The sequence below is a fragment of the Xyrauchen texanus genome, chromosome 1 (genome assembly GCF_025860055.1).
Source record: "Xyrauchen texanus isolate HMW12.3.18 chromosome 1, RBS_HiC_50CHRs, whole genome shotgun sequence".
Taxonomy (NCBI): Eukaryota; Metazoa; Chordata; class Actinopteri; order Cypriniformes; family Catostomidae; genus Xyrauchen; species Xyrauchen texanus.
The window spans coordinates 11,747,397-11,774,147 of NC_068276.1; the positions used below are offsets into that span (position 1 = coordinate 11,747,397).

Sequence of the window (26,751 nt, forward strand, 5' to 3'; positions counted from 1 at the left end):
ATTTCTGGTTGTTTGTTCAAAAATTATTGAAAACACAATTACAATTTTATGCTAGGAGGAGGTGGTGCCGCCATCAGTTACTGCAGGCATTTCCTCTGGCAAGGTATGATACTGATAACTATAATTTGGATGAAGATATCCATTAGGAGCTAGAGTTCCTCGACATGGCCAACGCCGAGCCAGAGTTCCTCGACATGGCCGCTGCCGAGCCAGAGTTTCACATCATGGCCGCCAAGCCAGAGTTTCACGTCAAGGCCGCCAAGCCAGCACCCAACTCCATGGTCCAGGCCTACCTCCATCCATACGACTTTAGAGACTGTTGTGTGGGAAAATCCCAGGAGATCAGCAGTTGCAGAAATACTCAAAACAGCCCATCTGGCACCAACAATCATCCATGCTATTATCTAATCAGCCAATCGTGTGGCAGCAGTGCAGTGCATATATTCATGCAGATACGGGTCAGGAGCATCAATTAATGTTCACATCAACCATCAGAATGGGGAAATAAAATGTGATCTCAGTGATTTGGACCATCTGGTGCCAGATGGGCTGGTCTGAGTTTTCTGAGAACTGCTGATCTCTTGGGATTTTCAAGCACAACAGTCTCTAGAATTTACTCTGAATGGTGCCAAAAGCAAAAAACATCCAGTGAGCGGCAGTTCTGTGGACAGAAATGGCTTGTTGATGAGAGAGGTCAAACAGAGAATGGCCAGACTGGTTCGAACTGACAAAGTACCGTAGACTTTGTCAGACTCAGATAACCACTCTGTACAGTTGTAGTGCTCAGAATTACATCTCAGAATGCTATTCTGAGATGCGGTTTGGGGCTGTTTTGGCGACACGAGGGGGACTTACACAATTTTATTAGGCAGGTGGTTTTAATGTTGTGGCTGATCAGTGTATGTGTGTGTGTTTGTGTGAGTGTTATAAAGCTGCTATAACACTGCTGACACTGACAATTTGATGTCAGCTAATAATCGGTTAATGAAGGTCTGCTATGGTATAAAAACTGATATAATTTACATATTATACACAAATCGTTCATGCTGCAAAACCCCACACAACATACAAAGTCCAAAAAATCTCACAAACACACACACAGAAAATCAATCATCCCTGTACAAGACTCAAACACAATCAGATGTTTATAGATTAATCTGCTGCGGACATCCTTCTCCTTTTACTAATACAAACAGCAGCAGAGCGATCCACACGCACACACATACATTCATGAACACATGCGCACACACACACACACACACACACGCAGATTAGGAGAATACATGGAAGTGACATGGAAGGAAACTCAAAGAATGTGCATATCACAGTTCAGCCCCATAGACCATAGACCTGCTCACACTGTAGATCAGTGTGAAGCTCTAGCAATAATACCTGATGAAAGACATCTATGGGAGGTTACGACCTCTGTACAGCTGGGGCACAAGCAGGTCACCTCTATGCTGCTTTATTTCATAAATCTGTTATAGACCCCAGATAAAGGGAAACATCTTGGAAAACACAATTTTCCTGGCTCTTAAAACCGCTTTATGTCCCTCACAATGTAAAGCTCAATCCCGAGTACAGTAGACCAGTTAGTGAAACTATCCTACAATCAAAAATAATTTATATAATCATAATTTATAATAACATCATAACTATTAGGATATTACCATATTACCATCCATTTATACACAACAATGCCTCCTCAGGAACACATAGCTTTTACTTTTTAGGTTGTTCCTTCAGGGGGTTCAAGTCTTAATTTTGGGTACAGACCCCCTAACACCCCCATAATTTATTGAAACTGTCTTTGAAGAGAATGTAAAACTGGTCAAGCAAAAAGACAGTACACTACAACACAATTGTTTTTAGTGGACAACACCTTGACTATAAATTGGCTTCAGTTGAAACAATAAAATATTTGTACAATAAAATGTGCAGAATATGGCCCATGTAAGAGCTTTGTGTGTGAGACGTATAATCCATTTATCTTGTCTAGAAACATCTGTAATACATATAACTGGATATCAACAGAGTGACCTAGTATTATCTGGATATTGAAAAACATCCTGCCAGTGAAAAATGTAAAAGTTTATATATTTTATATTCAGAGCCATTATCTCCCCTAATACACTCCAGCTGCTCTCTCAAATACTTCCACTCATTGTATTTATAGAAAATAAATGCCTGTAGTTCATGCAAAGACTTTGAACTTTTTTCCTGGGTGTACACAAGCAACAAGCAGCAGTTGGTAAGGTAATTGGCACTATTTGTTGAAATATTTATGTATTTTCTCCCCTTTGCCCCTGGCCGTTGATTTTCTCAGACGTATTGGGTTCTCTTGGGGCAGGATTCCCTTACCCACTCAACCGGGTTCATTAAACACAAGTGTGTTGGCCAGACAATTTCGCTTTTGTTCTGGAACCTGGGGCTATGACATCACCACATCAGCTTTCAATTAAGGAATGGGGAGAACTATTTCCCCTTTGCACGGTACATGGCCTTTTTTCCTCCATGTGAGAGCCAGTGGATCTGTTTAAGAAGGGACAATTGGCATGCCATCTATTGATTAGAAATGTTTAAGTGGCCGATCACATCTGTTTGCAGGCTTGATTAGCTCAACAAGCAAAATGTAAATATCTGAGAACCATTCTGCTCTTGTAAATATAATTTTTTATGGGTACAGAATTTATGTGACAGCTGGGAACCATGATTTGCTACAGTACTTGCTATTTCTAGTCAATTGCACATTGCATTACAAGGAGGGACATAATAATTCTAGGGAGCATTTAATTGGACAAACATTAGTACATGTACTACATTAGTCATCAATATTTGTTTTGTTTTATTTTTTATAACTTAGAGTATAAAATTTACATTTTAAGTGTCTGAATACCTGTTGGGGCCACTGTATAGATCAAGCTGACAGAAATGGACTAAAAAGCCTCAAGCCCTATTATGGAGTGTTTAAGAAAGACTGAGTTGTGGCTTTAAAAATTCTGAGAAATTTTAAAGAGTTTTTTAAAGATTGAATATGTTTCTTCTTACCTAGAACTAGGGATGCACTGATACCACGTTTTCTCTTCCGATCATATTACAATATCGGAAATCTCATTATCGGCCGATACTGATCCCAAGCCGATACCAGTGTTGTTTTTTGCATAATCAGTTCAAAATATCTTTACATTATTGTATGGAACTAATTGGGAGTACTCTTTAATATGTAAAGAAACACAAACCTCTAACTACACATTATTTCAAAATAAATGTATAGATTATTAAGAAACACTTTATTATTAACTAGTATACTGGATAATGTAGCAGCAAAATTAACAGTAATTCCAGTCTTAAAGTCTTCAGTAGAAAAGAAACATCATGGTTACTATTGTAACCTCCATTCCCCGAGGGAAGGAACGAGACGTTGTGTCGAATGAAGTGACTCAAGGGGACTTCCTGGGACTCCAAACGTACCTCTGAACTTGAGAAACGGCCAATGCCATGTTGGCAGACAGAATTTGCATGCCCCGCCCCGGACATATGGGTATAAAGGGAAGCGGGGCAGCGAGTGCCAGTCAGGATTTTGCACTGATGAGCCAAAAATAAGGTACGGCCGTTTATAGTGGTAGGTCTAGTGCTGTGGCAGGAGGGACACAACGTCTCGTTCCTTCCCTCTGGGAACGGAGGTTACAACAGTAACCATGACGTTCCCCTTCTGTCACTCATTCAACGTTGTGTTGAATGACGTTCAAGAGGTTCAGAGGTACGTTTGGCGTCCCAGGAAGACACCTTGTGTAACTTCATTCGACACATGGTTGAGTGAGTGACAGAAGGGGAACCAGTGTTTTATTGGCCTTTTTTTCCCAAAATTTTCAACTTGCATCTGGACTTTAAAGGATTCAGATCTCCTTTTTGTTCAATTTAGTTGTAATTTATTTATTATGTTATTTTTTGGAAGCCATTCAACTTAAATATTGTTATAAATTGTAAAACAAATACTAATGATAATAATAATAATAATAACAATAAATTGTTATTAATATTATTATTTACTTAATAATAATAAATACAACGGTAATATATTTAAATCATGCACATTTTAAACCCTCTCGAATTTATTTTGACACCCTAAACTCTCCAGGAAGTCCCGTATGTGTCTCTTTGTAGGCAAATTCAAAGTAGTTTTATTTGCTTCTAATTCAAATTATGGTAAAATGCACCTCCGTTGCCATTCTAAATGCATATTATAAGTGAACCAAACTATTGAGCATCTACATCTGAGATGCTGTTCTTGAGTAATGCTCAAATATTGCGCACCGCTGTGAAGGCTAAAAATAGTTGTGAGTGCATCATCAGCCTGTGCATGAGTTTGTGTCAACAGAGCAGCACCATTCACTAATGCACTGGTGCTGCGCATACTATATATTTACTTATCAAACACAGCCTTTTGTGATTCACAGAGCTATCGCATGTCTTCAAGTGGTTTTGAATAAAATGCAGGAGTCATATGAACTGCTTTAATGGTGTTTTTATGGTTCTTTTATGTCATTTTTGTAGCTTGACAGTAACGAACATGACTAACACACATTATCGGATTTGGATTGGGCTCGTCGGACCGATACCCAATTGTGGCAGTGTGGAGGGCGGGGCCGGGTCGAGATCATACACACCCGGTCCCTTATCAGGCAAATTAAGCCTCCGAAAGGGATAAAGGCCGATGACAGATGGTGGTGCGACGAGAGAGAGATAGTTTACGGACATGTCCGTCATGTGTGTGTTTGTCTTTTAAGTTTATCATTAAAACTATTATTTATATTGTCAAGCCGGTTCTCGCCTCCTCCTTTCCCTTGAACTACTTTACACCAATCCATCAACAAAAGCTTCAGTATCGGAGCCGATACCGATCCAGGTATCGGATCAGTGCATCAATACCTAGGACCCCAACAGTGGCAATGATCTCACAGATGTACATAGCAGCCATTAGCCGTTGAGGTTTGGCTTGGAAGGTGTATCGGCAGGCATCCTTCACAGCAGCAATGAGTTGCCCTGAGAACGGCACATAACAGTCCACTCTGCTCTGCTCCTGTTTTGATTAGAGCCTTGACAGGTCTGTCTTGTGCATATCTTAAAGTTCAGAACTTAAACTTTGATTGTAATTTCTTGTCTCTGCACATAGAGAAGCTGAGTCCTCATCTACTGAGTCTTGCTTAGCTAGATATGTGAATAACTTCATGTCCCAGGTCTCTACCGAGAAGCAGACCCCCATCAAAGGTTCTTCGCACATGGGGTCAGAGAGTGTGGCCAACTGCAAGCCACTAAAAATGCTGCTGTCAAAGTCTCTAAGTGTGGTGGCCTCAGCTTTCTCCATCTCTCCTTCCAGACATTGCCACAGGTAAGGCTTCCAGCAACCCTCAACGCTGTTGAGAAGAACATTTGGCCCACAGCGGCGAGGACCAAAAGCCCAAATATGCTGCACTGTACCCCTCCATTTGTAGCCTTGCATGTGGCTCTCCAACTTTACCCTGAAGTCCTGGATGTTCTCCAGAATTTTCTTGTTGATGTCCAGTGTCTTGCCCTCCCAGGTAAACAGGCTGAACTGCTCCATTGTGTGGATAAGCTCTACATTGTCCTCCAGAAGGTGGGTGACTTCCTCAGGAAGAGGGATAGCCTACACCCTGACCGTGGCCATCTTGTTAGGGGTGGTGAGCATGACCAGATCAGTGGAATCCGCCTGTATGCCTTCAGGGTTCTTGGTTTGTTCCTCCTTTACCTAGTGAATCACAACGACCTTCTGTTGCTTTCCCATCTCCTCATTAACCATGTCCACTTTGGGCAGCTGGACCACCATCTAGTGGAATGTTTGATAGGTTCGGAAGCTCTGATCTCAATTTTAGCCAACCTTGAGGACCATAAGAAAATAAGATTTAAATAAATACCAAAACAATAATGTCAAATGTACTAATTGCAAACTTTGGTCCCAAGTTGATAAAAAAATAGAACAATACTAATCTTTAAACTGGTATGAGTACCATCTCAATTCGATATCCAAGTTCTGTCTGACGGACAGGCATCTGCTTTTGAAGGCTATTCTGTATGTATGCTCTGGAAGAGCATTTGCTCACTGAATGGTCAAAGGCAATTCTTGATCAAAATTACTGCCTTGGTGAAATATTATTGTAAACACATACAATTTGTAATAGGTACATGTAAAAGATTGGACAAAATATCAGATTTGTTTCAAATATCGAATCTGTGCAATAGGTCATAAAGTATAACTGTCACAAAATAGACTTGCTGCTATCTATTATGGCATTAACATTGTTAAATAAAACAATATTAAAACAAAAAATAGAAAACTGCTTACTCATTTACATTTCTAGACAATTTTCATATACTCATATAGTTACTTTGATTAATGTTTACTTAATTGAGAATAATTGAAGGCTACATGCCATTGTTTTAATTTAATTTGATATTATTTATATTTTTAAATGAGGCATTTTGTTCAATAGCACATTACTTTTTGCTGTGGTACCGCAATTGCCATTGAGAATTGGAACATAGAATTGAAATAATAATAAGTTATGTAAAAAGCCTTATTTTTCAAAGCAACTAGGAGGATATGAAAGAAAGTTAGTGATGGTGGTAAGCCAACAGTAAGAGCCAAGCTCTGATTCTTCAGCAAGTTGTTATGGAATACTAAAATCTAATTTACAGTCGCCCATTCATGCAGAAAATATTCAAATACACATTAATCTCTTTCTGTCTGTGTAAGGAAACATAACCATCCAAAAACAACCAGACATAAACATAGTGCGGCACACTAACTTCTAAGAATATTATATATCCTCGATCCCAGACAGAATACAAGGTTATATAGTATGTGTTATATTTGTATGTAGTTATATATAATGCATGTCTTGATATATGATAATGGCCTAAATCTAATAAGGGACATAAACACTCTGGGTCATTAGTTAATTCTGACAGTTAGCCACTGAGATCTCATGGGTCACTAGGCTTTGTTAAGTGGAGCAGACGGTTGACATGATTCCTGTCTTCACAGAGACAACACAGAGACTTCCAGTAATCCAGTTAGAACCAGAGAGTTATGGGACTGTTTGGGAAGCAGATGATCCAGTGGAAACTGTTTACTAGAAGCCTCCTGAGAGAGCGAAGCAGAGCTGAGAGTGTGACCGGGCAGTCTGAAGGCTATGCTGTCTCACTGCTGACAGCTCGTGGTGTGAGCTGATTCACACTGTAATCTTGCTCGTGCTGTCTTTGTGCCACTGTCTTCCTCTTCAACAACGTATTTTTTTGTTATTTACAAACTTATAAATGCATTTGAAAGGAATAATTTCTCTCACACATTCTGACTTTATCATCTTTCTTACTTTATCTGCAAAGTAGCCCTGTAATCTTGCTGAAGGAATTTTAATGTTAGAAACTTCAGCAATGTGGTGTGAACCAGTGGTTCTCCTCTGGTTTTGCTTCTAGAGGTGACTTAATACAATACCAAAACATTTATTGTACAATACTAACATAAAATGTCCTGAAATCAAACTCATGCAATTTATAAATATTACCATGCACTATATAGGTCCAACAGTATGCAAAATTATTACCATGACATAGTCTAAATAATCATATTTTTTAAATTCATAACAGCAGAAGTGTTGGAACAAACGCAGGACCAAATGCTGTATTAGTATCAGGCATATAAACAGATGAAATTGCAAAACAATTAGGTAGAGTTTGATTTGACGCATCAGCTTTTGAGACTGTAGTGCTCCTAAAAGTGTGTTTTTTAGGCAATATTTTTGCACTGAATGGGAGATGTAAAGGTAAAAAGGAAGAATAGACATTTTTCACTGTCCAGTGTCTTACCTGGGTTGACCTTTTTTATGGGCATCAATGGCTCTTTAAAATATTTTTCATTTTTTAACTTTGCAGTTGCCTTTAAATATTATTTTAATAAAGACATAATATTAAGGGTGTTTGGTTTTGCTTTATGTTAACATATTAGACTTGAAATAAAAGAGCTAAGACTTCATAATCATTCTGAATACCCACACAATTTGGCCCACACTCATTCAATGTAACTGTCTATAAATCAATGTGTCCCAAACAAATCACTGTTTATTCCACAGATAACATAAAACAATTAGCAAATTAATGCATTTGGAACAATTGTTCATAATCACTCGATAATAGTTTTAAGTTTATCCATGTTATGTTGCATCCAGATACAAAAGTGCATAATAAAAAGCATTTACAAGGCAAAAACAAAATAATTGGGAAAACAACTAAATGCACGCCCAAACAACAATATGCTTCATTCAGTCAAAACAATCAATTACACAAATTTCAACTCGTCATTATGTGAGTAAGCACCACACTGATACAAAATTGCATAATTAACAGGCATTTCGATCAGAAGAAAGCACTAAAAATTGGCTAAGCAACTACTGTATATAATCCCCCAGACAATATGTTTCCTTGAATCAAGACAACCATCAACGCATCAGAGGACTTCTCGAGCTCATGCGATCTGGCAGTTGACCTATTTTCTGGCTGTGAGGCTGTGATGTCATTGTCCCGAGACTAAGGGTATAACACAACCTCGTTTTTAATCGCTCAAGGACAGGCGCAGTGTCACTGGTCTGGACAGGCTATCGCTGAACTGCTTTGACATCGGGGTCTGATGATATAATTTTAAACGCCACTCAGACTCCAACAGGCTGTGGAGTAAATACTGCTGTCACAATCTCCTGACCTCAGGGTTGACCCCTTCTGCCCCCAACCTAACAGTCTGATGGATTCTCACCCCTGGCTTTCCTCTTATGAACCATTGGTGTGGGCTAATGAGCTAGTGACCATATAACACTCCATTTAGAGAAAACCCTGATCACATAGGAAGTCGGCATGCTGTTTCCGAGAGTTGCGGTACCCTTGAACCGACCACATAATGCTGACTCAATGACAAATGGCATCTCCTATAAGACATGGGCTCCAGCATGTGGCCAACTAGAAGCACAGTGCATCAGCAGTATGGGAGACCCAGGTTCAGATCCTGCGTTGAAACCACAAAAGAATCAGTAACAAGCGTTATTTGGAGGTTGCATTTTTCCCTCTAACATTATAATTTACTCCTCTGGTGGTTAGATTTAGTTTGGAGTTTGGGATGGGGGGTGCAGTTTATAAAATATGATGAAAACAACTTGCTTCACAACCCAATTTTTCAAACCGCACATCTTTGAACACGCAGAATGGAATTATTTGCACTAATTAGTGGGTCCACAAGGTGGAAATACTCTGATTTGAGCCATTTTTGTCACAATGAAGGGCTTGAAGATGTAATCGTCGGAAAGCATCAGGGGATGAAGGTAAAAACATCAACAGCACGTGTCCGGAGGTCAGGAGATACCTGCAGTTGTATAACTAGAGTCTGAAGGACTATAAAGGCAACTTTATTGGTCTAAACTCCTGAAGAGAAATAGTAATATAATATCTCTTAACCGTCTTAGCGCGCTTGCGCCAACCACGTATATGCGCGCACAGTAAAATTAAGTATAAGTTGACAGGCTTGCGTTCGACTGTTTGCGAACCCTCATACTGAAGTATACTTTAGACCTCACACCCATAAAATAGAGCTCACACGTGCACATACATCCAACAACACTTACAGTTTAGGCCACTTGGGGCAGTGTTTCATATTTCGGTAAGCAAACACCAATTTTAGATCAGCCTGTATGAAAACCAAACCAGTGGTCCTGAATTAGGTGTAAATCTAGACACAGATTTTACACTGGACATCAAGTTGTGACCCAACACAGTACCAAAACTGACAAAAGTAAACAAAAATGTCCTAAAAAAACGTTTAAGTTTTAAATGTATTAATGTTATCATGAACTGCATAAGACCAACAATATGCACACATGGTAAGATTAATAGGAACATTATCCATTTTAATTTTGTGAGTAAAACCATGTTTAGAGTAGTCTGGGTCATGTGTTCTTTTACCTTGCAATGTTTTGTTCATTATTTTCAAAGATAAGGGCATTTTTGGTTGGTCCATACTGCTGAGTTTCAATTCTTGGAACAATTTCTGCTACTAAAAGGAATGTTCTGGGATCATTACAAGTTTTTCAAAGAACAATGTTGGAATCTGACGAATTTGGCTAGCTTCTTCCAAGTGATAGATTGAATTTGTGCCAAAATACTGTACCTATTTATTTTGGGATCCTAACTAAGCACAATTATACAGTTAGCTGCAATTTCCCTGCAGTCCACTAATCAGAACAGTTCCAACAGTTGAGAACAACTGCACTAAACCACACGCTAACCTTCCATGTTTTTAAAAATTAAATTGGTTGGTTAGGGTTAAGTGAAATGGCAGTTATTTTAAAGAAATGTCACTTTTGAATTTGCTTGTAAGGACTTGCAGCTAGAGGTATGCGTGGGACTGTTTGTTTCATCCTGCTCCCGCAAGTTTCTATCCAGCACCCGAACACTTCTGATGAATTTTGTTCATCCGCTCTCTGCCTGCAGTGATTTTATTTCTGACCACTCCCGTACCCGCAACCCCGCATTTGTTTTCCACATAGGAAAAAAGCCATACAAATAGACAGGTGTACAAAAAACATTTTATTTTCCTGTTATTGCTATTATCATGACATGACATGATGCCCATTAGACTTGCCTGAGGTTGTTTCTTAACACTAAACTGACCATTTTATGGTCGAAATATTGGATAATTTGATGCATGTGCTGTGCGCACATTTTTATATAGTTTTTTGTTATAAAAAGTAAATTATTTGTAAAATAAAATAATAATCACAGGTTTTTTTTAGTTTTTTTGCACTCATATGAGTAACATGAAAAAAATATCCACATCAGATTTTTCAGGCTCTTCTCTGACCGCCCGCTTCCAAACACCATACACTGGAAGTACAGTACGCTCCGGCCTTCAACTCAGAAATGTAATTCCCTGATGTGAGAAATCTACTAGGGTCCTGCGGGTTATGCGGGAGTTCCACGGTAATGCAGACCTCTAGGTGTAGCACACGGGGAAAGTAAAAATAAATCAATCAAAAACACATCTTTGTTTTCTTCTTACATATTTGAGAAAAGATGCAAGTTATTTAGAGAAGAGGCAGCAGATTTGTTGAGGCCAAGAGAACAGTATTTGGAAGACTTCACCAAGGCATTTGGAGGTTGCATTTTTGTTAACCTGCTTGAGCTGTCAAAGCAGCGAACCTTGCTCCTTCCTACACGATAGTGAAAATTAGAAAGAACTGTTGAATTCAACATGAAATGCCCTTCACATCCCATTTTACTTGAGCAATCGGAAGCATTTAAGAGTGAAACAGGATACTAAACAATTAGGGAGGTATGTGATTTTATCTATTAGGAATTGATGGATTGTGAAAAGTGGACGTAATATCAGAATGGGGTCACGTGGTTGTGAATGTGTTGGTGAATGGTGTTACACCCGGCTAGCCACTTGATTTTTAACAAAGAGCCACTTGTGGCTTGCGAGCCATAGGTTCCATAGAAATGTGCGTTTGAGTCATTTTAAGCAGGATTTTATCAAAATAATCCAAAAAGCGTAAAACACGTTGTTGCCGGCTCATTTGTAATAGTGAAACAAACTACCCTGAGAGGATGCCCAAAGTGTTTTTCTTTCTTCACAAAATAAATATTTAATTACATCTGGAGAAGAGCATGTTATGGATCAGCCCTCATTCCCAAATGAACATATAAGATCTGCAACGATACCTACATTTGCTCTAAGGTAAATTAAAGCTAAAAACTGAACGTTAATTAATTTATGTATTGATTCAATTCATAGTGAAAGCAATAATAAATAAACAGTTCACAGCATCAAAATGAGTTTGGTATGAGACGTTATAAACAGCTCTGTTCACTTACGCTAATGTTATTAAATGTGTAATTGCTATTAAATGTACAAGTTTTTCTCTTTTCAAGTGACTGTAATAATCATTTAGCTTGATTTTGATTCACAGTCTACACAGTTTTTAATCAAATTATTGTGTAATTTAACAATTTATTTCACAAAAAACATTTATGCATTACAATGTCTCTCTTCATAACTGCCCGCATAAAAATATTATCCATTTCGTTATATTTTCATTCCAATTGGGAGTTCTGCAGAGCTTGTCAGAGTGAGCAACCGTAACCAAGGGGGGCAGAGATTAGCAAAGGTTCAATTACACAACCTATTGAATAGTGGATTTTGTAAATGCATTCCTACATTCACTCAGTAAGTCTGGAAGAGGAGAGGGAGGGAAGTGAGAAGGAAAGAAAGAATGAGAGAGAAATGGGCAAAGAGAAAGACAAATAAGTTGTTCTTGTGTAACAGGGACATATCTCAATCAATAGGGAGTTTAAGCATGTTTATGTACATCTTATGCATTAGTCTGAGCTTTTCCAAACCCTGACAAGATGGCCTCCATTACAGTCCAGCCAAATTACACCTCTGAGAGATGCCCGTTAAACACGCTCGAGCTGAGAATGTTTGGGAAAAAAGACTTTCATTACGATGGAAAACAGCACAAAATAACACGTGGGCTAATTTACAGGCCCACAGCTTGAGGCAGAGCACCAGATGGGGAGAGTGTGAGAGCTCATTTGTGTCTCCTTACACCATTACCAGATTTTTTAGCAAAATAATGTCGGTGTGATTTCACAAGCCAGTAACTGTTTGAACAAAGCCAAGTCAGGATCCTTCAATTTAATCTTACATCCATAAAATGTGTCATATCGCTCACTGGCTTTTAAATCTTTTGAGTACAAGTGTCTCTATCTTATTCATTTGTCCCGGTCTATTTGCTCTTGCTTTTCATACTCTTTGGCATAATACATTGTCAATTGTTTCTTGACAAACAGCAAAATAACAAATCATGACACACAGCCAACATTGTACCATAGCAGCATAGATATCGCAACAGAAGACATTTTGGCACGTTTCCAAAAAGCCTGGCCATTTTCATTTTTATTTTTTTATAATACAAGCAAAACAGAAGAGCTTCACAATTTCTAGTCACCTAATTTACATTTAAAATGCACCAAGCAGTTGCATAAACTGTGCCAAGAGTTATCAAAATCTCCCAAAGAATAACTTTGTTTCATTTGCATTTTAGGTGAAAATTTGCACTGTGTCACAAAACAAAAGCATTGTCTGATTTGTTTTCTTTCTACAAATAAGAACATCTCAGCCTCCACAATTAAAGGAAAAGGAAAAATGAAAATCATGTCATTATATACTCATCGTCATATCATTCCAAACCTGCATGCTGTTATTTCTTTAATTTATTTTATTAATTTCTTTAGTATGACACAAATGTTGAATCGTTATGCTGCTCCTGCCATTCAACAGCAGTTCATAGTGACATCGGCTGTCAAGAGTTTCTACATTTGAACCAATAATGTCTACTTTTGATGAGTAAATAATGACTTTCGTTTTAATGATTCTTTTTAAATTTCAACCAAGGCCTTTACCCTGAAAACACTGAAATGTCTTTTCAATATGTGCAATTTTATCTGGTAGATGCATTGAGCATTTTGCTCATCTGCAATATATCGCTAAAACATTCCCTGTCGAGTGCTAGAACAACATTTAGTAGATGTGTTGTGACATTTATGATTTAAATGTGTGTAACTGTGCTCTGTTTAAGATGTTTATCAGATGTGTTTTACAAAAAACGATTGCATAAAATAGAATGCAAATCTGTCTAGATGATGTAAGCATTCACAGATGTCATGGTTACTGGGTAGAGAATACTTTATATTATTGATTGTTGTTTCTCTTCTTCCATGAGAAAAAAAAAGAGTCTAAATCTTAGTAAAACTGTCAAGGAATGCCAGAGTCATATTCTCCTCAAAAACATTTCTCACTCTTCTCCCCAATTCTCAGCCTACTGTAAGGCAAAACAGTCATTCTGAAAATTGCAACCGGAAAACAATTATGCTAGAATATTTAAATTGTAAAATACAATTACAAGTCATAGTAGGGTTTTTTGTACCGAATTTAATCTATGCTCATTTTAATAATAATAATAATAATAATAATAATAATAATAATAACAACAACAATTAAGCTGTGTCCAAAATCATGTACTCTCAGCATATGCACTGCATTTGATGGAGGATGCACTTCTCTGCCAGTAAATCAGTATATTCTTTAGTATGCAGGTGAGTATTATGAATACATTTCAGTAACATGGGCAACTGCCCTGTGAACCGAATATATATGTCGCAATAGCAACCACTTTGAAATTAATTTATATGCACATGTTCAGCTCAAGGAACCAGACTTGCGGTTCTCCTCCATTTATTTCAAACATGATGTGTCCTCAGCTCTCACAGGCATTATTGAATAGAACTGTAATGATTGAAGGAAGTCAGGAGAGCTGGATCTAGATGCAGCTAGGATTTTAATGAAAAATAATAATACAAAAACAAGGTACACAATAAAACATCCACGATGGGACACAATAACATAAACACAGGTCTAAACACACTCAACAACTGACCAAGACTGAACAGAAATCAGGGCATTATATACACAAAGACTAATGAGAAAATTAAACACAGGTGAGGAACAATGGGGAGCAGCTTGAAATGATCAGAGCAGGGAATGATGGGAAGTGTAGTCCATGGGGAACAGATGACAGAGGCAAAACACAGGGCAGACAACAGTGAATCATGACAAGAACAGTGTCCAGTGGACGCACACTAAAGAATCTCACAGGAATTAGTTGGTCATCCGGGTATTTCTCGCTTGCTGTTATGAATACTGAGGATTCGGACATGGCATAATGTTTTTGGCATAATATATAGAAGGGAAGTATTAATATTTGGACAGCTTCAGTCTCCAGACTGGAAGATTTTCATTATTGAAGTAATGGGAATTATATTTTTTTGCCCTTAATTACAGAGATGACAATTAGATAATTTTGCATTGTAGTTAACAACTTTGGGTGTAAAATCTAAAATCATTATGGTCCTAAAAATAAGATTATTCTTTTTCTGCTAAAATTAATTTCGAACAATTTTTTTTTTCCCCCTTTTGATTATGAGGTGATATATGACCCAGATATGTAGTTTTTCAGATTCAGCCAATTAGAAATCTAATGCTATAGAGACATGACCAGAGAGAATTCCACAAAATTGCAAATACTTAATTGACAAACCAATTTCGTGCTAGCAGGTAACAACTAGCAGCGAATCATTTTGACAGGCTCTCTTTATGACCCACAGGCTGACCTAAATTAAGGATTTATATTTAGACATTATTGAAGAAAAGGCCCAGCTAATGATATGCAAGGGCAGATGTGATGGATTAAGCAACTAATGCTAACACCGCTCTAACCAATATTTAGCATGTGGTGCTGCTAATTTATGCAAACATGCTGTTTATGCTAAGTAAAATTCAAGGGCGAACCAAATGTTGACTGGTTTCTTATAAATATTGGGTGAAAGAATCTACAACTTTTAAATTCTATGGGTTTCTTTTGTCAAATCAAACTGTCAAATAAGACCACTGTGATATTTAGTTTAACCTTCATGACTTAAGGGATAGTTAACAACCTAATGAAAATTCTCTCATCATTTACTCACCCTAATTATATCCCAGGTGTGTATGACCTTCTTTCTTCACCAGAATACATTTGAAGAAAAATAGAATAATATCTTAGCTCAGAAGGTCCTTAAAATGCAAGTGGTGAGAGAATTTACATTTTTGGGGAAATATCCCTTTAATTAGCCATCAGAAATAAACACTTTAATAGTGTTTATCTGCAAAAGCTTGATTGTGATTTAATACTGTTACTATTATTAATACTGTTTAACACTATTCTCAAGAGATTTTTGACTGTAGACATACTGTTTTATAATTCCTGAGGTTATTTTAGTATGATCATTTCTCTCTTTTGGATAGTGGCAGAACATGGGTAGGACAGCGTTAACAAAATTTTGGCAAATTAAAAACATTGGCTTTACTTGTGTGTGTGTGTGTGTGTGTGTGTGTGTGTGTGTGTGTGTGTGTGTGTGTGTGTGTGTGTGTGTGTAGAGAGAGAGAGGGAGAGAGAGAGATCTGTAAGAACAGGCACATTTCAGTGGCAAAATAATGCAAAAGCATCTAATGACGGATAAAAATAACCATGACAGAATCTTTTCAACTCATATCCATCCGAGTTTGCTCCTATTGCAAGATACTTTGCAATAGGAGCACAAACTCTAACTGGCGACGCTCCAAAACTCTCTAAAATTTTTAATGGTTGACACATTTTTTACAGGTGTATCATTTTAATGGATGAGGTTTATCCTGGAACAGCAAACAAACATAATGACCAATAACAGGACAGACATAGTTTTGGTACGTTTTGAAATGTTGCCTTGTGATAGCGGACCAAACAAAAAAGAAAATGCAACATTGTAATAGTTTAGTCCCAGTTTTGGAACAAAGCAAAGGGTCTACAGGTCATAAAATACCCTAAATCTTTGTTTTACTCAAATCACCTAAATGTCCTACTGCCGCATACACAATGTCACAGTGGCACAAAAACCCTATGAACAAAAACTGTGTGGTGCTTGTCTGCACCATGAATAATTCGCTGAGCCAGTTTGTGTTACAGAGCGAGTTACAGAGCCGTGAATCAGTTTAAGCCCTGCAAAAGTACAAGGAGCTCAACGCTCACAGACATCAAGAGGTATTGATCTGAGAGCACAACAGTGAAAGATAGAAGAAGAAAAAATGCATGAGAGAGAATGACTAGAAATATAGGGAGTAAAAGCAACCTAGTCTCAAAGAATGAATTTTACAGTAACATATTTTTGCAAACTGACTTTTATGTGCATGCCACGTACTACGTTTCACCACAGTTTCCTTGTAAATCAACACTAGATGTGCAACAACAACTTTGTGATTTGTTCACTTTCACACAAATCATGACTACAACGACTTATTATACCTTTATAAACTCTATTGGTTAGGATTAGGTGTTGGTTAATGCCGAGTTTACACTACATGATTTTAAGCCAGATTTTTGCTCGCCAACAGTTTTGTGGAGATCGGCGACAAAAGCCTGAAATCATGGGCAAATCGGAGCCCGCTCCCGTGAGCAACGATCGCAATGTATGAATTATCAAAGACGCAATTTCAGAGAATCGTCGATGTGTCGTCGATGTCAGCGAGATATCTAGAATGTTAAATATCTGGACCTGTCTGCGACTCCAAATCGTGCAGTGTGAAATATGTTTTGACAGCAGCGTTGACCTACAGCCAATGAGAGAGCAAGAAACAGGGAACAGGAAGTTTCAGTGGGAGGATGTACCTGTAACAGAACATCAACTAGCATGTCTGCGGTATCAAGAAACTCTAATTGGACCGAAGAAATTTTATGTTTCCTCTGAACTGTACCACAACCAGGTGGAGAAAGAGAAGAGTTGGAGAGAAATTGCCAATTCTCTTGGACAGTCAGGTAAGCAAATAGGTAGATTTTTCAGTAGGAGCTACTTTTTCATATTGTAACCAAATAAAATATATGATGCCTTGAGGCAATTAAAAACATACACATCATATTCTGAAATGCATAACATATGATCATGCATTTCTTTTCATATCTCATATCAATTCTCACACGTACTCTGTTGCGAAACGTAATTTGGAGTCCAGGCAGAGTCGTCTGGGATTTGTCAATAGTGAAATGTCTTGTAATGTGTTCACCCCTGTCACGGATTCGTCGTGCAATTTGAAAACGCTACGACTTCAGTGACAAGACAGACAGTTTTGTAATATGAACGGTACCACAATCCGACGTCTTTGAAAGTCGTGTAGTGTCTAGGAGCCATTAGGGTAAGAAATTTGTTTTGTTCACCTCTCATTTGCTTTTAGGACACTATTGGTTAGGATTAGGTTAAAATTTTAGGTTAGCACGGTACATTTTACTCATTAAAACCTGCATCTAATATTCAGTTTAAAAATCTTGGTTGTTTACAACACTGTATCACCCCCCCAGACCCCAACTGCTCATTTCACTGGGAATCAGACCGACAATTATTCAAAACAATAGAGCAAAGCCTAATTCATATTCATGAGATAAGCCTTTGCCATTCATTAACTTCACAACCAGCCTGTGCACCCCCCACCATTTTGTGATTTTGCAAATGATGCAGTGCGATATGGCCCTAGTTTAGTTCAATGAACAAGAAAAAAATATTGGAAAAATTAGTGCGGTCATAAAAACGCATTTGTGCATGGAACTACTTTCTTACGTGATGGATCAGAATCTGTCATTGGATAATCAAGGACGGATGTGTGTGTGTGTGTGTGTGTGTGTGTGTGTGTGTGTGTGAGCGTGTATTTATCACTTTGTGGGGACCAAATGTCCCCATAAGGACAGTAAAACCCGAAATTTTTGACCTTGTGGGGACATTTTGTCAGTCCCCATGAGGAAAACAGTTTATAAATCATACTAAATTATGTTTTTTGAAAATTTAAAAATGCAGAAAGTTTTCTGTGAGGGTTAGGTTTAGGGGTAGGGTTAGGTTTAGGGGATAGAATATAAAGTTTGTACAGTATAAAAACCATTATGTCTATGGAAAGTCCCCATAAAACATGGAAACACAACGTGTGTGTGTGTGTGTGTGAGAGAGAGAGAGAGAGAGAGTGAGAGAGAGAGAGAGAGGAAGAGAGAGGGAGTGAGAGACGCAGCATTTGCAATCACCTGTTTCCACACCCAAGCAGAGATGCTATCAGCTTTCTGAAGATCAGCTTTCTCATTGGAAAAGCAGCCATCCAAGAGGGGGTAGCTGTTGCTCAAAAGTCTTTCACTATAGAAACCGCTATCTTCTCCGCCATTTTAAACAGCACGTCCTCTCCAATTTGGAAAGTCTGGTATGAGGTAAAAACCTTGAGTTGTGTAATTAATCTGTCTGTTGTGTCTCTCAGCTGTGATGAGCCTTAATGCCAAAGTTGTTTGTTTAAAGACTTTTAAAGCTATTTCCTATTTTTAGTAGCGCAGTAGTAATACGAGCGATCACGTAGTGCTGTTGTATGTAAACACTGGCTTCTGAAACGCGGATTCACTTCACATCACCTAACTAATCTTTTGCCGCCACCTGCAGGCTAACTATGTAATGTAAAAAAATAAAAAAAGACACACGTACAGTAGCTCTTAACACATGCACTGCTCTTACACTTTAGTTTAGAACGGCAATAACACAAGCGGCGTGATACACACAGTGAAGCGTCGGAGTGCTGATGGGGTGAGACCATTGGTGCTCATGGAACGTCTCACATCCAATCAGATTCAAGGACCGGAACTAAATGTTGTAACCGATTACATATTGTATTAACCAATAATATCAGGCAAAAGATCAGAGATAGATACAGATCAACCTGCACATGGTGTGTGTGTGTGTGGTTCTTAACCTCTCTCTAAAATCATCCAGGCAGCATTGTAGGTGCTCTTCAACTGCAGTGACCAGAACATATTCTCCTGTTTCCTGTATCAACACCTCTGCACATGGGTCACCCTGGTTCAACCACCTCATACCTCGCACCAACTACGGCATCTCACCTACACACACACACACAGGCTTTTCTATAAGGTACTCAGGGACAGTTATCACCTCCACAATGATGCATTGTTTGAGAGTGGGTATTTGTGTGTGTCAAACAAGAGTGATCAGACAGTTCCTTGGTGTGCTGAACTGGGAAACATTTATCTTTCTCATTACTGCTGTGCTCGTGACTAATGTATCCCATATGAGTGACTGTGATGCTTTGAGGCTGAAGAGGTTTCCATGCCATCTCTGACACTACTAATGAGAATGACAACACCACCTGTGTGGGCCTGGGGCAATCACCATTAACATTTCTTGTTAAGGGATATTTGCTCCATAGAGACAGCAGAGCATAATACATCTGATTTTTGAGATAAGGGACAAAACATGTCTTACAAATGTTATCTTTATGTAAAAAAAAATAAATAATAAAATAATAAAAATACTGAAAATTTTAAATCTAAAGGAAATATGTATACTCAGGGCATATATTACTTATATTTTTAAATAATTTCATAATAATTTATTTAAATGCATGCTCTACACTTGGAAGCACACTTAAGTTGTCCTCAGCAAGAGGTCACAATGTTAAACTGCCAAACAAAGTGTTTAAAAATGCAACAAATTCATAAATACAAACATAAAATAAAAGGTAGGGATCTGTAAGATATCAAACAATACATGAAGTAAACTTTAAATTATATTTTCCATAAAAGAACTGCATATCAAAGTTGTGTCCTCACTTTGAGTCAACTCCTTCAGATTGTTTTAATAATCCTGAATAAGTCAAGTCAATTCATGAGGTTTGTATTGTCGTTCAACCATATAGTTAGTATAGTACACAGCGAAACGAGACCACATGAGACTACACAGACTAAATAATATTCCTACATAATATTCCTACATAAAGTGCACGTGCAAACGTGTGCAAATAAGTATGGGACAGTACAATACATTATTAAAAGGAACAGGACAATAGACACAGTAAGAGAAAGTGCAGCAGCGACCAGTACACATTTGTAATGAATATTGCAAAAAGATGACACTTTCTAAAAATGGCAAATATAAACATACTATGAATTAGTGTTCTATGGACATAGCAGTTATTGAGGTAGCAGCCAGGTATAAAGTGACAGTGAATAAAAGTGCAACTCTGGACATGTGCAAAAGTTGGATGTTGTACACGTGTGTGTGTGTCAGTCCAGTCTCTGAGTATTGAGGAGTCTGATGGCTTGAGGGAAGAAGCTGTTAAACAGTCTGGCAGTGAAGACCCGAACGCTTCGGTACATCTTGCCAGATGGCAGGAGGGAGAAGAGTTTGTGTGAGGGTTGTGTGGAGTCATCCACAATGCTGCGGTTGCTTTGCGGATCCAGCGCTTTGTGTAAATGTCTTTGATGGAGGGAAGAGAGACCCCGATGATCTTCTCAGCTGTCCTCACTATCCTCTGCAGGGCTTTGTGGTCCAAAACGGTGCAAGTCCCAAACCAGGCAGTGATGCAGCTGTTCAGGATGCTCTCAATAGTCCCTCTATAGAATGTAGTGAGGATGGGTGGTGGAAGATGTGCTTTTCTCAGCCTTCAAAGAAAGTAGAGATGCTGCTGGGATTTCTTGGTAATAGAGCTGGTGTTCAGGGACCAGGTGTGGTTCTCCGCCAGGTGAACACCAAGGAATGTGGTGCTCTTGACAATCTCCACAGAGGAGCCGTCGATGTTCAGTGAAGAGTGGTCACTCTGTGCTCTCCAAAAGTCAAAATCCATCTCTTTTGTTTTGTCCACATTCAGAGACAGGTTGTTGGCTCTAAACCAGTCCGTTAGCCGCTGCACCTCTCATCTGTATGCTGACTCATCGTTCTTGCTGATCAAACCCACCATGGTTGTGTCATCGGCGAACTTGATGATGTGGTTTGTGTTATGCATTGCTGTACAGTCGTGAGTCAGCAGAGTGAACAGCAGTGGACTGAGCACACAGCCCTGGGGGCCCCAGTGCTCAGTGTGGAGATGCTGTCCCGATCCGGACTGACTGAGGTCTCCCAGTCAGGAAGTCCAGGATCCAGTTGCAGAGAGAGGTTTCCAGGCCCAGTAGGTTCAGCTTTCCAATCAGGTGCTGAGGAATTATTGTGTTGAATGCTGAGCTGAAGTCTATGAACAGCATTCGAACATATGAGTACTTTTGATCTAGGTGGTTGAGAGCCAGATGGAGGGCGGTGGTGATGTCTGTTGAACGTTTTGTACGATATGTGAACTGCAGTGGGTCTAGTGAGGGGGGCAGCTGGGTCATAATGTGCCTCATGACGAGCCTCTCGAAGAACTTCATGATGATGGGTGTGAGTGCGACAGGACGGTAGTCGTTGAGGCAGGACACTGAAGACGTCTTTGGCATGGGGACGATGGTGGTGGCCTTGAAGCACGTTGGAACGACAGCGTTGCTCAGAGAGATGTTGAAGATGTCGGTAAGAACATCTGCCAGCTGGTCTGCACATCCTCTGAGCACTCTGCCAGGAATGCTGTCTGGTCCAGCAGCCTTCCGTGGGTTGACTCTACGTAGAGTTTTCCTCACATCAGCCGTGGTAAAACAGAGCACCTGGTTGTTGTGAGGAGGGGTGGACTTCCTCACCACCACGTCGTTCTGCGCCTCAAACCAAGCGTAGAAGTCGTTCTGTGCATCTGGAAGGGAGGCATCTTTGTCACAGGCAACTAATGTTCTGTAGTTGGTGATGGCCTGGATGCTCTACCATGTGTACTGCGTGTCGCAGCTGTCCTTGAAGTGATTGTGGATTCTGTGGGCGTGTGTGCGATTTGAAGGCGGGGGGAATGTAAACTCTGGTTATAATGACAGTGGTGAATTCCCATGGTATAAAAAGTTCTGCATCTAACGGTCACAAGCTCCACAAGCGATGAGCCGTAGCTAGAAACTAGCATAGAGTTCTGGCACCATTCCGTGTTGATGTAAACACACAAGCCACCACCGCCAGTCTTACCGCACAGAGCTGTAGTTCTGTCGGCACGAAACGAGGTGAGCCCGTCTAGCTGAATGGTGCCGTCCGGAACACTGTTCCTGAGCCACGTCTCTGTGAAAACAAAAACGCAGCAGTCTCTAAACTCACGCTGCGTAGTCTGCTGGATAAATAATAAATAATAATAATAAATGAATCAGACAATGTCATGCTATAACTCGGCGTACCCCTTTCTCACTTCTTGCTCATGGTGGATTCAACCATAGGACATGTGGTCTGGTAAGTTTTATATTTTAAACAAACAATGTTTAAGTCTCTACGGTCACAGCTTCAACAAGTGTCAACACCATCATTCACATTATGAAAATTTCTGTTAAAATTGTGGAATAATTTTTGCATTTTAGTTTAGTTTATAGAGGCAACTTCAACTGAGGAAAAATGGCTCCAGTTAGAGCATGTGAGTGGAGTGGAGCGGTGATGATTCCACCTGAGTGGAGAGTGGCTTTTTGAAGATTCCACTCCTCTTGCTCAGGCTGCTCAGCGCCACTCACTCAACCCAGAATGCGCTTTGTGATATGCCGGTTTGGGAACCTGCGAAATAAGCAATAGGCATGGAGTAATGGAGTTTAAGCATTGTTTTAGTGATGTTGCAAACATTATAGCCTACATAATTGCAAAGTTGAAATCAAAGTTAAAAACAAGGAAATTAAAAGGGAGTGTGGAGAGATCATGAGAATTAGCAAATATTCCTTTTGGAATCATATCACATTGCCAGAAAGCACAATGATGTGCAATGCGAACATGGTAGTGCAGCAAAAGGTGAGCTAGTAGTCTACAATACCATTCGATAATAAATTAATAGATAAGTAGATAGTAAGTTATCTTGTTGATTTGCAATCATGTTGGTGCAGCTGCCAGCTAGATGCAAGCCAACTGTGCCTGGAAACAAGTGCACTACAGAGAAATTTGGATTGTCTCGGCGCTCCACTTTGTTCACATGCTCTGGCTCCAGTGCACAACACATGGTTATGATGGAAAACATTACATTTTGTCAAATTTTCAGAATAGTGTGAAAACAGAAAAAATAATAATAATAAAAAAATCGAATATATATACACTGTGGGGAGAACAAGTATTTGATACACTTCTGATTTTGCAGGTTTTCCTACTTACAAAGCATGTAGAGGTCTGTAATTTGTATAATACGTGCACTTCAACTGTGAGAGACGGAATCTAAAACAAAAATCCAGAAAATCACATTGTATGATTTTTAAATAATTAATTTGCATTTTATTGCATGACATAAGTATTTGATACATCAGAAAAGCAGAACTTAATATTTGGTACAGAAACCTTTGTTTGCAATTATAGAGATCATACGTTTCCTGTAGTTCTTGACCAGGTTTGCACACACTGCAGCAGGGATTTTGGCCTACTCCTCCATACAGACCTTCAGATCCTTCAGGTTTCGGGGCTGTCGTTGGGCAATACGGACTTTCAGCTCCCTCCAAAGATTTTATATTGGGTTCAGGTCCGGAGACTGGCTAGGCCACTCCAGGACCTTGAAATGCTTCTTACAGAGCCACTCCTTAGTTGCCCTGGCTGTGTGTTTCGGGTCGTTGTCATGCTGGAAGACCCAGCCACGACCCATCTTCAATGCTCTTACTGAGGGAAGGAGGTTGTTGGACAAGATCTCACGATACATGGCCCCATCCATCCTCCCCTCAGTACGGTGCAGTCGTCCTGTCCCCTTTGCAGAAAAGCATCACCAAAGAATGATGTTTCCACCTCCATGCTTCACGGTTGGGATGGTGTTCTTGGGGTTGTACTCATCCTTCTTCCTCCAATCACGGCGAGTGGAGTTTAGACCAAAAAGCTCTATTTTTGTCTCATCAGACCACATGATCTTATCCCATTCCTCCTCTGGATCATCCAGATGGTCAATGACAAACTTCAGACGCCCTGGACATGCGCTGGCTTGAGCTGGGGGACCTTGCGTGCGCTGCAGGATTTTAATCCATGACGGCGTAGTGTGTTACTAATGGTTTTCTTTGAGACTGTGGTCCCAGCTCTCTTCAGGTCATTGACCTGGTGCTGCCGTGTAGTTCTGGGCTGATCCCTCACCTTCCTCATGATCATTCATGCCCCACGAGGTGAGATCTTGCATGGAGCCCCAGACCGAGGGAGATTGACCGTCATCTTGAACTTCTTCCATTTTCTAATAATTGCACCAACAGTTGTTGCCTTCTCACCAAGGTGATTGCCTATTGTCCTGTAGCCCATCCCAGCCTTGTGCAGGTCTACAATTTTATCCCTGATGTCCTTACACAGCTCTCTGGTCTTGGCCATTGTGGAGAGGTTGGAGTCTTTTTGATTGAGTGTGTGGACAGGTGTCTTTTATACAGGTAACGAGTTCAAACAAGTGCAGTTAATACAGGTAATGAGTGGAGAACAGGAGGGCTTCTTAAAGAAAAACTAACAGGTCTGTGAGAGCCGGAATTCTTACTGGTTGGTAAGTGATCAAATATTTATGTCATATATAATTATAATTAATTATTTAAAAATCATACAATGTGATTTTCTGGATTTTTGTTTTAGATTCCGTCTCTCACAGTTGAAGTGCACCTATGAAACAAATTACAGACCTCTACATGCTTTGTAAGTAGGAAAACCCACAAAATCAGCAATGTATCAAATACTTGTTCTCCCCACTGTGTGTGTATATATATATATATATATATATATGTGTGTGTGTGTGTGTGTGTGTGTGTGTGTGTGTGTGTATTTTATCGCTTAACTCCTTTTACACTCTTTTAAAATAGTATGCTTTTTAGTGTGTTTGACAGATTTGATAATTTACAGTAAGATGTAAGATATGAAGTGAATAAATCATTTCATAAAGCATTTTTATAAAAACCTGTTCCCCTTACATGGTTCATTAGCTGAGACCTTTGTCTACAAATATATCCATTTCAAATTAATTTATTAAAAACTAAGATTTAAAACCTGTTTGGTCCCTTATCTCAAGAATCTTGTTTTTGCATCTTTATTACAGTTACTCATTATTTCCAAATTCATATCCTCATTTTGGCCAAATTCAAGGCAACTTCACATGTATCCTTTACTCTGCCTGCTGAAAAAAACAAAACAACAACAGCTAAAACCAACCAAAGCTGGTCCTTGCATGTTTAAGATGGACATAGCTGATTTAAGTTAGTCAACCAGCCAGGCCAAGCAGGTGTTCAGCTGGTTTAGCTGGGAGGCTGGCTGAAAAGTGCTCAAAACCCCTCTAAAATTGTAAGCGAAATGATAGGTGTGGGTGAGAAATGGATGAATATTCAAGTCCTTTTACACTATAAATTCTCCTCCCTGCCCAGTATGTGGCAATATGCACGAATAATGTGAATCGGCGAACACAAAAAAGAAAAATTAGAAAGTACAAGTAGAGATTTATTGAAAAAAAAAAAAAAGAATATTGCATTGTTTCTTACCCACACCTATCAAGTCTTTTCAAGTCATATGGATTACTTTTATGCTGTTTTTATGTGCTTTTTGGACCTTCAGAGTTTTGATCACCATTCACTTGCATTGTTTGGATCTACAGAGCCAGGGGCTTTGCTAGGATCTTGATACATTGGGGGCTTAGCCCAGTCTCCATCACCCACCCACCCACCCCCGCCCGCCCGCCCGCCCGCTCGCTTTTGGTAACTACTTCTTCTACTCATAGGCACATAATAATAAGCAATAATAATATAAATGGGGGGTCTGGGGGACCTCCCCCATGAAATGTTGGCCATTAAACACTTCATTTCCTGCATTCAGGTGCATTTTTTTTATCATTTTAAATGATAGGTAAAAGATAGAATGCTTTATTTGTAGAACTGTAACAGCTATTCACAGAAACACAAATAAATAATACATGAATATTAAATAATATTTAAAAAATGAATATAAAACTATATATATAATGTGTATATAGATATTTATCTTTCTATATTTATCTATATCTATTTATCTATCTATCTATACACACACACACACACACACACACATAAATCACTCCAACAGTCTGCTTGTATAAGTCTGGAAAAGGAACTATAGACAGTGCAGGTCCAGTAAAGAGGGCATTCAACAGACAGTAAACACAGGCACTCTGTATAGGTTTGTAAAGAGAACTATTTACATTTAAATAACACAGCTATAAACATA

At 39.1% G+C, this 26,751-nt stretch overlaps 1 protein-coding gene across 1 annotated transcript in view; it reads right to left on the reverse strand.

Moving 5' to 3' along the window:
• Nucleotides 1-4,879: 4,879 nt before the first annotated feature.
• efl1 (elongation factor like GTPase 1) overlaps nucleotides 4,880-26,751 on the reverse strand; it is a gene marked incomplete at its 5' end in the record, with an annotated part of 118,302 nt that continues 96,430 nt past the window's right edge. The window contains 3 exon segments of the mRNA XM_052128389.1: nucleotides 4,880-5,859; nucleotides 5,862-5,896; nucleotides 19,457-19,604. Coding sequence (XP_051984349.1) covers nucleotides 4,880-5,859; nucleotides 5,862-5,896; nucleotides 19,457-19,604 — 1,163 coding nt within the window.